This window comes from Zonotrichia albicollis, chromosome 6 (assembly GCF_047830755.1).
Source record: "Zonotrichia albicollis isolate bZonAlb1 chromosome 6, bZonAlb1.hap1, whole genome shotgun sequence".
NCBI lineage: Eukaryota > Metazoa > Chordata > Aves > Passeriformes > Passerellidae > Zonotrichia > Zonotrichia albicollis.
The window spans coordinates 62,246,056-62,258,477 of NC_133824.1; the positions used below are offsets into that span (position 1 = coordinate 62,246,056).

The following is a 12,422-nucleotide window of genomic DNA, read 5'->3' on the forward strand; positions in this document are numbered from 1 at the left end:
GGGGTTCCATGAAGTGCTTTGTATTTTATTTCTCATCTTTTCCAACTGGATAAAAACCCCCTGCTGTCATTGTCTTGCTCCATCCTTACAGATCCTAATTTTGTGCGGACTTTCCTGACCACCTACCGCTCCTTCTGCAAGCCCCAGGAGCTGCTGAGCCTGCTGATAGAGAGGTGAGCAGTGATCCTCCTTGCTGAAGGCTGGGAAAGGGTTGGAATCCCAGAATAAAATCCCAGAATAAAATCCCAGAATGGTTTGAGAAAGGACCTCAAAACCCATCCAGTGCCACCCCTGCCATGGCAGGGACACTTCCACCATCCCAGGCTGCTCCAAGCCCTGTCCAGCCTGGCCTTGGATGCTTCCAGGGTTGGAGCAGTCACAGTTTCTCTGGGAATTCTATTCCAGGGCCTTCAGGAATTTCTGTTCCAGGAATTTTTTCCTCAGATCCCATCTAATGTGGGATCTCAGCACCTCAGGACTGAGGTGTCACCGAGACACCCTTGGGGGGCTCGGGAGTCCTGGAATGTTCCAGAAGTGTCTGGTGGCTGGGCTTTGATCCTACACAGGAGACGACACCTGTATGAGGACAGGAGGGTTTCACCGGGGTGAATGGTGAAGGGATGAGTTAGTTAGAGAGTGAAACACAGGGTTTAGGATTTCTGTACAGGGGGGTTTAGAGAAGTAAGATGGAGGAATTGGGGCGTGTCCTGTCCTTCTCCTTCTTCTTCTTCTCCTCCATCTTCTGTGGTGATGGTGGCACTTTGGGATTGGTCATTACTGAAAGTGCACTGGGCAATAAGGGTGAAAGGTATTGGGGAAAAATGATAAATATTGTACACGTAACTTTGGGTATAAAGATAGGTGAGTGTGCTCATGGCTGGCTGCTGAGCAGAGCTCTGTCGGGCCGAGAGAAAATCTTTTAGATAAACAATTAATAAACACCGAGACCGAGAAAAGAACTGAAGCCTCTTCTGTTCCTTTGATACGCGGGCTGCCCCAAGGCCACCCCGGGCCTTTCCAGGCCACCCAAACAGCCAAAAATGGGACAATCTGAGCCTCCTCTCTGACAGTTTGAAGCCTTTCCCCTTGTCCTGTCCCTCCAGTTCCTGATGAGTTTTGTATATTTGGAATCACAGAGCATCCCGAGTTGGAAGGGACCCACAAAAATCAGAGATTCCAGGTGCTCCTTTCCTGCTCAGGATCTCAGTGTCAAATTTCAGTGTTCTGTGAAGTTTATAAACCAGGTTTTCAGTGCTTCCTTTTCCCAGTTTAAATGAGTTACCTGAATGAGGTAAGCCTGGGCTGTGGGTGGTGGTGTTGTGAACTGCTGAATTGGCTGATGAGAGAGTTGAGTGCACGATGGAAATGAGGACAGAATCGTTCCAGGCAGTTTGTGTGAAGGCACAGAATGAAGGTAAACAGCATTTTAATGCAGTGTGGTAAAGCTGCTCTTAAGCTCTCCTCTAATCTTCCCTTAATCATGCCAGCAGGTCCTTAAAAACCTCCTATCCCAGTCTAGACATGGTGTGATGAGCAGAGCAGCCGAGAATTAGCAGGGTGTGGAGCTGGGCTGAGGGAATTCCGGGCAAACCGGGCGGCAGAGCAGCACCTGCCGAGCTGATATAAATACCATTTCTCTGAAGTGCAGCTGTGCACAGAGGGGCTGTGCTCTGTCCTGCTTGCCATCCCTGTGTGCTGTTCCCCAGGTTTGAGATCCCTGAGCCCGAGCCCACGGAGGCAGACAGGCTGGCCATCGAGAAGGGGGAGCAGCCCATCGGCGCCGACCTGAAACGCTTCCGCAAGGAGTACGTGCAGCCCGTGCAGCTCAGGTGTGTGTGTGTGTGTGTGCCCCTGCCTGCCCTGGCACTGCCAGCCTGGCCTGCCCCGAGCTCCTGCAGCCTCCAGTCCCTGCTGGAGGCTTCAGCCATGTCCTGGTTTAGGGCAAATTTGTTAAAGAATCTGCAAAGGAGGGCCCCTCCAGAAACAAAACCCACACGCCCCCTCCCCACAACTGGTTTGGGAAAAAATTACTCGGAGAGAGGTGGGAAGAACCTGTTTATTTGACAGACCCAGCACACAAAATGAACAATACCCGATGACACCGCTCTGAGAAAGATGACAAAATCAGAAAGTCTCTTTTGGGGGTGGTTGCTCTGTTCTCAGTCCCTCCGGCGCTGGGGCAGCCGCTGCAGCCAAACCTTCGGTGTTCCCGGGTCCCAGTCCGGAGCAGGTTCGAGATGGTCACAGGAACAGGAGAGGAGAAACAGTCCAGGAAGCAATGTGGACTGTTAGCTAGAACTAGCTAATAAGCAGAGGTGAAAGCAGAGCAGAAGCAAGAGCAGAAAAAGAGAGCAAGCAAAAGTGAAGCAGCAAGCAAGCCAGAAGTGAAAACCAGCCCTATGTACTGCTTGTCTCTGTGTCCCTGATAAGAGAAACCCAAACAAAACTTCCACTCTTCAGAGCCGGGCTTAAAGGCACAGAACAGGTGAATGGGGATACAGCATCATAACATCACCCCAGGACACAGCATCACATCCCAAATGCTGTCCTGATGATCCCAGCGGCTGCCAGGGCTGAGCTGGCCCGGCTGGGATCCCCACCCACGGCGCCTGTGGCTGAGGGATGTGGAGCTCAGAGCGGGGCTGAGCTCTCAAAGCATTCCTTGTTCCCAGCCCTGGGAAGATAATTCCTCTGTTCCCGGTTTGCATTCCTTGTTCCCAGCCCTGGGAAGATCATTCCTCTGTTCCCGGTTTGCATTCCTTGTTCCCAGCCCTGGGAAGATAATTCCTCTGTTCCCGGTTTGCATTCCTTGTTCCCAGCCCTGGGAAGATAATTCCTCTGTTCCCGGTTTGCATTCCCTGTTCCCAGCCCTGGGAAGATCATTCCTCTGTTCCCGGTTTGCATTCCTTGTTCCCAGCCCTGGGAAGATAATTCCTCTGTTCCTGGTTTGCATTCCTTGTTCCCAGCCCTGGGAAGATAATTCCTCTGTTCCCGGTTTTCCAGCCCTGCTGGTGCTTCCCTCCCTTTCCCAGCGCTGTGCCTGTGTGTGCTCACAGACAGGCAGGCTCTTGTCTGTGCTGCACAGTGCAGTGGGCTGCGGGGAATCTTCAAGGTCCTGCTGACCAAGCTAATTTGGGGAACAATTAAGCGTTTCTAGCATGAATGAGAGTAATTGTTGCCCTGATTGGGGATCGAGACAGGAGCAGACAGATCACAAGCAGTGTTTGCTTGAGCAACTTTTAGTCATTACACTGATGAGTAACATCACGGTGGTCCTATTAATGGCACATTAATTTTACTAATTGTAATTATTAATTACACACACAGAGAACCCTCAGTTACTCTGCTACCACAGATTCCTGTTGAAACAACAGCAGTTGACTCAAAGGGTCACACTGACATGCCAGTACCTCCAAGGTGTTCAGAAAGTCACTCAGGGCTCCCATTTTTATCAGAAACCCATGTGCATATATATATATATATAAAATATTTAAAAGATAAATCTGTGGGTAACCCTGCAGTTTCCCTCACCTTCTTGAACATGATCCAAGTCACACAACCTCACCATAACCTTGCTCCTGCTGAGTGCTGCTGGCCTTGGGCAGCTTATCAGGCCCTTGGTGTTCCCACGTTATCAGCTGCTGGGGTTCAGCAGCACCACAAGGCTCCACAGTTATCAGCTCCTCTCAGCTCGTGCTCTCCCTGCTTTTGCTGCTTTCTAGGAGCTGTTGCTGATCCTTACTCTGTATTTCCAGCAGCTTGAAGCTGTCTTACAGCTGCAAACGAGTGACTTTGGTGGATAAACTGAGCCCTTTGTGCATTCCAGTGTTGTTAAAAACATTGATCTCTGCTTCAGAGACTGCAGTTTGGGGAAAAAGGGGGAGAATTGAAGGTGTTTATTCCTTCCCTGCTTCCGTGCACTCTCCATCTTGTAGCAAATGCAGTGGCCAGGCCTGAAAGGGCACAAATGAGAGGGGATGGGAAGGAGGAGGAGCTGAGCTGGAAGTGCAGTCAGCAGATCCAGGCACTCTCTGCCTTTCCCAGAGTTCTCACCAAGGGCACAGATGGATTAGATAAGATCCTGTTACATGAAACTTGGATTAAAACTTTGCCTCTTGGAATGTGGCATTGATTTCCAGGCTGAGGGATCTGTTTGAGCAGCAATTCTTTTATGGGATAAACCTTATTTTTTTTACCTTGCACCCTGGGAAGAGGAGAGTTAAGGAATTTTCCATGTGTCCTTCATTTGCCCTCAATGTAGGACTGATTTCTGCTGAGGTGATAAATTTCACCTTGATAAAGTGTTGAACATGTGAGCTCAGCTTGTTTACCTCAAGAGACAAACCAGTTTTTTATTCTGATTTATCCTGAGTGCAGAAGGCTGAAAAGCAGCTGGAGTTCACTTTTAGAGACTGATTTATTAATGATTTCTGTAAGAAAGAGTAGAGAAAACTCAAGAGGAAATTCAGTGTTGTCCTTAAAGGATGTACTGGATCTAACCAGGCCTTTTGGGTCATTAAAAATTGTATAAGCAGGGCAGTAACAGCAACTTTGAAGCTGAAATTTGTGTGTAGGAAAGAAAGAATGACAAATTTGCTTCCTAACAAGTGGGACATCCTAATTAGCTTTTTCATTAAAAAAAAAAAAAAAAACCACACCAAGAAAGAAATGAAATTACAAGGCAAATTAGAAATCCCAATTTTATCTGATTTTGCTACGTTTCTTCCTCTTCTGAAACCATCTCAACACTGGCATTTTTTATATTATATTTTTAAATAGCACGAAGCTATATTTATGCTAAAACTATTCTTTAAAACCTATAAAATATGTTTTTAGGAACAGTTTTAGCATAAATATTTTTAGGTTTTAAACCCCTGCCAGGCTCAGTCTTTGCTCCTTTGTCCATGTGTATTTTGAGAGTCACCAACTACATGAATGTGGAACTTGGCTTTTGTAGGACTGTGGTTCACTTTTATGGGATAAGCCATGGAAGTCCTTTAAAAGAAAGTTAATATTTTTTTCTCTTTCCTCAGAATATTGAATGTTTTCCGGCACTGGGTCGAGCACCATTTTTATGATTTTGAGAGGGATCTGGAGCTCCTGGAGAGGCTGGAGACCTTCATTTCCAGTGTCAGAGGTGCAGTAAGGGGGGTCCTGTTCCTTCCCACGTTTTGGTACAACTTCCCAGGCTGCTCCTGGTGGATTTTGGGCCTGAGAATGCCTTTACACACATGAGTAATTTTAATGCCTTTAATTGAGCTGTTTATGAGGCTTCCCTTTACATGAGGGAGCTTTGGCCTGGAGCCTGAACAGCTCCTAAAAATTATTTCAAGCATGAGGATAATAATACTTTAAATATATTTCCTTCTGGACAGCGTGGTCATCCTTGCCTGACTCTGTAATTCAGGCTGTCACCTTCCCCTTCTCCATAGAGAATTCCTTCCCTTTTGCTTACTGAGCTTTTTCCATCCTGATTTTTCCCATTTATACAAAGTTCCAGTTGAAAATCATTAATCTTTCACAAGAGGATATTGGGCCCATTTGGTATTTCTTCTTTATGAACTCGATTTTTTTGGCAGCCTCTGTGCAGGGCAGCAGTGTTGGCATGTTTAATCCTTTTGCTGGCAATTCCAGGTTTTCATTTCAGAGTGCCAGGTCTTACAATTCTGAAACAATTAAAAGACCCTGGACACAAGTTCACTTTTTCCACACCAAAACTGTCAGAGGATGTGGTTAAATAGAACAAGTTTCACATGTATTTATTTGTCAGCTGATACAGGTGCAAAAACCCATAAAGAAGAAATAGAGAAATACAAAGCTGGTTAATTTACGTGCAGAAATGCAGAATTCTGAGTGTACATTCAAATTTCGGAGGAGATGGTTTGACTAACTTACCAAAAGTCCTTTAAAATCAGAGTTTCCAAAATGGTTTGGGTTGAAGGGAGCTTAAAGCCCATCCAATCCATCCCACCCCTGCCATGGCAGGGACACTTCCCACTGTCCCAGGGTGTCCCAATGTCCAGCCTGGCCTTGGGCACTGCCAGGGATCCAGGGGCAGCCACAGCTGCTCTGGGCACCTGTGCCAGGGCCTGAATCCCAATTCCCAATATCCCATCCATCCCTGCCCTCTGACAGTTTGGATCCATTTCCCCCTGTCCTGTCCCTCCATCCTTTATCCAAAATCCCTCCAACCTGAGCTCCAGTTCCCAAATAGATTTATCTACAAACTCAAAATATTCCCTCCCCAGAGATTGATCTGTAACATTGACATTTATGAAAGAACATGAATTTATTAAAAAGCAATTTATTGTAGCAAGATTGGTGCACCTTCCCCTCTCTTGGACTTGTAGTTTAACCCTCCCCTGTGTCAGTTTAATGCTTTTGTAAGTTTAGAACTTTAATGCTCTTGTAAGTTCAATTAAGAACTTTAATGCTCTTGTAAGTTCAGTTTAAAACTGAACTTCCAAGAGCATTAAACAACCCGTGTATGGGGGGATTTTTTAGAAGTGATTTCTCTTGTACAGGCAAATCCATGAAGAAGTGGGTGGAGTCGATTGCTAAGATCATCAGGAGGAAGAAGGCGCAGGCGGACGGGGTGAGCCACAACATCACGTTCGAGAGCGCGCCGCCGCCGCTGGAGTGGCACCTGTGGCGCGTGGGGCACGGCGAGGCGCTGGAGCTGATGACGCTGCACCCCATCGAGATCGCCCGGCAGCTCACCCTGCTCGAGTCCGACCTCTACAGGCACGGCCCTCGCTCTGCTTTGCTGCTCTCAGGGGCTGGGAGCTCTGGGGAGGCTGGGGAGGGCAGGAGCCCAAAATGGAAAATGGAAAATCTTCCCTGTTGCGTTTGTGAGGTGCCCCAGTGAAGGCAGGAATGATGAATCTGACTCCATGTTCTCAGAAGGCTCATTTAGTACTTTATAATACTCTATTACATTAAAGAATACTATATTTATACTAAAAAATACAGAAAGGATACTTACACAATGCTGAAAAGATACTAATGAAAACTCGTGACTCTTTCCAGAGCCCCCACACAGCTTGGCCCTGATTGGCCATTGAGTGAAAACAACTCCCAGCAGAATCCAATGAAACAATCACCTGTGGGTAAACAATCTCCAAACACATTCCACATGAGCACAACACAGGAGAAGCAAATGAGATAAGAATTGTTTTCCTTTTCTCTGAGGCTCCTCAGTTTCCCAAGAGAAAAATTCTGGGTGAAGTTTTCAGAGAATGTGAATGCCACACCCTCCCTCCAAATTGTTGTAATTTTGAAATTAAGGGGCTCTCAGGCAAAGATACGAGAGTAGGAAAAACAGTTCTTTACTAGGAAAAGTAAAAATATAAATGCAATAGTACAAAAAAACCCGAGAAAACAAACCACTGGCAGTTGGAACAGGCCCTGACACCCTGTGGGTCAGGGTGGTTGCAGCAGTTCCATTCCATGGTGGCTCAGCCCTCCTGCAGAATAGGAATAACAGATCGTTATTAGGGAAATTAAAAATACACATGCAATAGTACAAAGAAAGAAAACAAAGCCCTGCCAGAGCCAGAGCAGTCCCTGCCCCCTGTGTGCCAGGGGGTGTCCCAGCCCCATCCAGGGGGGCTCAGCCCTCCTGCAGTGCCAGCTGTGGCTCTGCTGCAGCAGGGATCCTGCACAAGGGGGGAGTTTTCCTCTGCAGCTCCAGGGCTGCTGCAGATGGGCCTGGGCTCCCTCTGGCCATGCAGGGCAGCAGAAAGCTGCTCCTCTGGCAATGCAGGGGGCAAAGGCTGCTGTGCTGGGCCAGGCTCAGATTGGATCCAGGGAGGAATGCTTGGCTCCTCCCCTGGGCGGAGCATCTCCCCATGGGATGCTGGGATTGGATCAGCCCTGCAGGGACACTCAGTGGCCATGGACAGCAGAGATCTCCTGGAGGGAGGGTTGGCTGGGGCAGAGAGAAAGGAAAAACTGCCCATGGACAACAGAGAGCTGCCCCATTAGTTAGGAACAGAATACACATCCCCATTTCCAACCTAAGACAGGTTTTCTTTTTTTTTTCTTTTTTTTTTTTGTGTTACAGTTAGTATTAAAAATGCTTAAGATAGTATTTTTTGTGTTTGGACTTACATGTTTATTATTTTTTAGTTATAGTTCTATTATAGTTTTATTTATAGTTAGAAGTTGGGAGTTTTGTAGTACTTCACTAATAATTTACAAAATGGCTTTGTTTAGCTCTTTCTACGAGGTTTTTTAAGGATAAACTGATTAATTAAGAAATGACAAATTATTTTTACTTTTAACTTTACAACTAATTATTTGTGGTTTGCAACGTGGATTTTTCTATCTAATTGTACAATACTACTTAAACTCATGAAGAAGGTGAAGAAGAACTAGCTACTGCTTTAATACTTCTATTTTGTTTTACATACCTTATTCTGTTTTAAAACTTTAAACTCTAAGTTTTCTACTATGTGATATTACACATTTCTGTTTAAACTCTACACTCATAATCTTAATGCTATTATATAATTTTGGAAGCTTTCTCTGCAGCTTCAGGTTAAATGTCGTGTTTGTTTGGGGTCAGTGTCTTTCAACACACAAAGTCTGAAGTTCTCAGCATCAGGGTTCCAACACTCTCACACCTTTTTTGTCATTATTTCACCTGAAAAATGCTCCTCATTCACACCATCGGTCAAAAATACCCTGAGCCTTCCAGAGTTTACAGGAAGAGGTTTCTTTGCTGTGTGCTCTATGTTAAAATATGCAAAGAAGTAAAAAAAAGAGAATTTTTATCTCCATATCAGGCTTGTGACAGCAGAAATGCAGGGGGGGTAATTCAGGAGTCTTACAAAATTCAAATTATAAAATCCTGTTCCTGCTTCAGTGATGGGAGGTTTTGTGTTGAAACCAACCTGCTGCAAGTGCTTCACCTTCTTGTTTTTAGCTTTTAACTTTTTCGAAGTTGTTTTCTTGCCCTTTCAGAAGATTAAACTCACTCCTTTGTAATCTCCTTATCTGAAAATGCTTCTTCAAAATTATCCAGTTTCAATTAAGATACAAATGTATTTCTTTCTGTTCTCAAAACGTTGTGGTTGGTAGTAGATGAGGTGGGATTGGATTTGTGAAATAACAGGTCGTGATTAAGGGGAGGAATCATCTTTTGATGCACAGTTTTTATTGGTACTGAGAATTTTCCTCCTGTTTTTCATTGCCAGGGCTGTGCAGCCTTCTGAGCTCGTTGGCAGCGTGTGGACGAAGGAAGACAAGGAAATCAACTCCCCAAACCTCCTGAAAATGATTCGTCACACCACAAACCTCACGCTGTGGTTTGAGAAGTGAGTGCAGGGCTGTGCCATTGAGCACTGCTCCCCTGGCTGTGCTCTGGCCTTTGCTGGCTCATTGCTGCCAAATCCTCCCCTGACTTTCCAACTGGAACACGTGTAAGATGTGATTACAGAAATTCCTGCTTGAGATTCCGGAGAGAGAGAGCCAAAATCTGCATGCTGGATGGGTTTTCATGGAAAAAAAATTGATTTAATAAGTCAGAAAGTGTCAGGTTTTGTTTCTGAGGGTTTCTCAAATGCCATCTTTCGATCAGGTGCATCGTGGAAACGGAGAACTTTGAGGAGCGAGTGGCTGTGCTGAGCAGGATCATAGAAATCCTGCAGGTCTTCCAGGACCTCAATAATTTCAATGGAGTTCTGGAGATTGTCAGTGCTGTGAACTCTGTCTCTGTCTACAGGCTGGATCACACCTTTGAGGTGAGAAAAGAAATTAAATCAGAATCCAGAGCTGGGTCCCACACGGTTCTGCAGCGAAATCCATTGTTGGCAGCAAAGCCTCCCTGGAGTAAAATAGAAAAAAAAATAATGTGAATAAAATGGTTTGGGTTTTGCATTGCTCTGAAAAGCAGCACAAGGCCTTGAACTTACAATCAAACGTTTAATTTTTATTAAAGACCTAATTTTTTAACTTTAAAGTTAAAATAACAACGTGTTTTTAGTAATCTGGAATGTTTTCTTCAGGATCCACATGACTGAATTGTTGGGGCTGCAATCCAGAGCAACCCATTGCCACAAAAGGTTCTTTGAAACTTTCATTTCAGTTCCCAAATTTTGCTCAGAGAGCCAGGGATTTACCTTGTATTTACTAACCATGCAAATGGTTCTTTGAAAATTTCATTTCAATGCCCAAATTTTGCTCAGAGAGCCAGGGATTTACCTTGTATTTACTAACCATGCAAATGGTTCTTTGAAAATTTCATTTCAATGCCCAAATTTTGCTCAGAGAGCCAGGGATTTACCTCATATTTACTAACCATGCAAATGGTTCTTTGAAACTTTGATTTCAATTCCCAAATTTTGCTCAGAGAGCCAGGGATTTACCTTGTATTTACTAACCATGCAAATGGTTCTTTGAAAATTTCATTTCAGTTCCCAAATTTTGCTCAGAGAGCCAGGGATTTACCTTGTATTTACTAACCATGCAAATGGTTCTTTGAAACCTTCTTTTCAATTCCCAAATTTTGCTCAGAGAGCCAGGGATTTACCTTGTATTTATTAACCATGCAAATGGTTCTTTGAAAATTTCATTTCAATTCCCAAATTTTGCTCAGAGAGCCAGGGATTTACCTTGTATTTACTAACCATGCAAATGGTTCTTTGAAACCTTCATTTCAATTCCCAAATTTTGCTCAGAGAGCCAGGGATTTACTTTGTATTTACTAACCATGCAAATGGTTCTTTGAAACCTTCATTTCAATTCCCAAATTTTGCTCAGAGAGCCAGGGATTTACCTTGTATTTGCTGACCATGCTGTTGAGAACATTTCCATCCCTTTTTTTTTTTTTTTTTTTTAAATTTGGACAACTCAGGCCCTCCAAGAAAGGAAGAAAAGAGTTTTGGATGAAGCAGTGGAATTAAGCCAAGATCATTTTAAGAAGTATTTAGCTAAGCTCAAGTCAATCAACCCTCCCTGTGTGCCTTTTTTTGGTAAGTGACATCAATTTTTTTGTGTGGTATCACTCTGAAGTTGAATTTGCTGCAGATATATGGTTAAAAACTGCTTTTTTTTTAAATCAGGAATATACCTAACAAATATCTTGAAGACAGAAGAAGGGAATCCTGACTTCCTTAAAAGACAAGGGAAAGAATTAATTAACTTCAGCAAGAGGAGAAAAGTGGCTGAAATCACAGGAGAGATTCAGCAGTATCAAAACCAGCCCTACTGCTTGAGGGTTGAGCCAGAAATCCGGGTGAGCAGCCATGAAAAATCCCTTTGGGGACTGGAGAGGGGGAAAATGCCAAATAATCCCCTAACACTGGACTAATTTTGCATGAATAGTGATTATCAAAAGAGGGGGGAGCAGTGGGTGGTAGACAACAAAGGACCACACAAAGGAGCAGCCAAAAGTGGTGGAAAATGACATTTTGAATCACTGAATTATGAGTATTTCATTAAATTTTTCTCTGTGTGCTTATTTTTTTTTTAAAATATTCTTGCTACTTGTTTCATTCAGAAATTCTTTGAAAATCTCAATCCCATGGGGAAGATACCAGAAAAGGAGTTTACAGATTATCTGTTCAACAAGTCCTTGGAGATTGAACCTCGGAACTGCAAGCAGCCTCCTCGATTTGTGAGTTTTTTATTGAAATTTCATGAGAACACCCTGAGTTGGAAGGGAACCACAGGGATCATCAGGTCCAATTCCTGCAGTATTTCATTAAAATTAAATTGCTACAATTCACTGACCACTATGGAAATAACACAGGTTATCTCAATAAGCCAGATAGATTTTGTTCAAAATTCCTTGTCCTGAGTTGATTTTCCCACTTGATTTAAAAATACTTCTGCTCCTGATGTTTGTCACTGCTAAAATATATAATCTTTGTTTGATTTTAAAACTCACTTCTTCCCCCAAAACTTGAAATATTGCTGTTAAATTTGTATTTCTTATCATACAGTCATAGGACAAAATATGGAGTAATATTTTTCATTTCACAATACCAAGAAGTCCTATATTAATACTGATTAAAACATTACTTTTATACATAATATATTCAGTTTTCTTTAAGATAATTTGTGGTTTTGTTTTGTCTAAATATGTGGTACTATTGCAAAAACTGCAGGCTTTACCAGGTGCAACCCTTTTTGCTGAAGAAAATACAGTTCCATTTAAAGGAGAAGCAATTTTGAGTTTAAAAAACCCAGCTCCTGGAGCTCAGAGTTCTTTTTAAGCACGAAAATCACAATTTGGAGCACTTGGTTTTTATATGTTGTAATTGCCTGAGGAACTGCAGCCATGTCTAATTTTTTGGAAGAGCTATAAATCATTTTTGCCATCTCTTGTTAGAGGAATGAGTAAGATGATGTTACAAAAGTGGCAAGAAAACACCAGAAATTGCTGTTGCAAAAATGCTTCTGACAGTAATGTTATT

The 12,422-nt window shown here is 43.6% G+C and overlaps 1 protein-coding gene across 2 annotated transcripts in view; it reads left to right on the plus strand.

Moving 5' to 3' along the window:
• SOS2 (SOS Ras/Rho guanine nucleotide exchange factor 2) overlaps window positions 1-12,422 on the plus strand; it is a 62,881-nt gene that overhangs the window by 44,560 nt on the left and 5,899 nt on the right. For both annotated transcript variants that reach the window (XM_074544136.1, XM_074544135.1), the window contains exons 11-19: window positions 92-173; window positions 1,707-1,829; window positions 5,034-5,137; window positions 6,525-6,744; window positions 9,201-9,320; window positions 9,584-9,746; window positions 10,859-10,976; window positions 11,067-11,239; window positions 11,504-11,620. In XM_074544136.1, coding sequence (XP_074400237.1) covers window positions 92-173; window positions 1,707-1,829; window positions 5,034-5,137; window positions 6,525-6,744; window positions 9,201-9,320; window positions 9,584-9,746; window positions 10,859-10,976; window positions 11,067-11,239; window positions 11,504-11,620 — 1,220 coding nt within the window. The remainder of the gene's footprint in view (window positions 1-91; window positions 174-1,706; window positions 1,830-5,033; window positions 5,138-6,524; window positions 6,745-9,200; window positions 9,321-9,583; window positions 9,747-10,858; window positions 10,977-11,066; window positions 11,240-11,503; window positions 11,621-12,422) is intronic.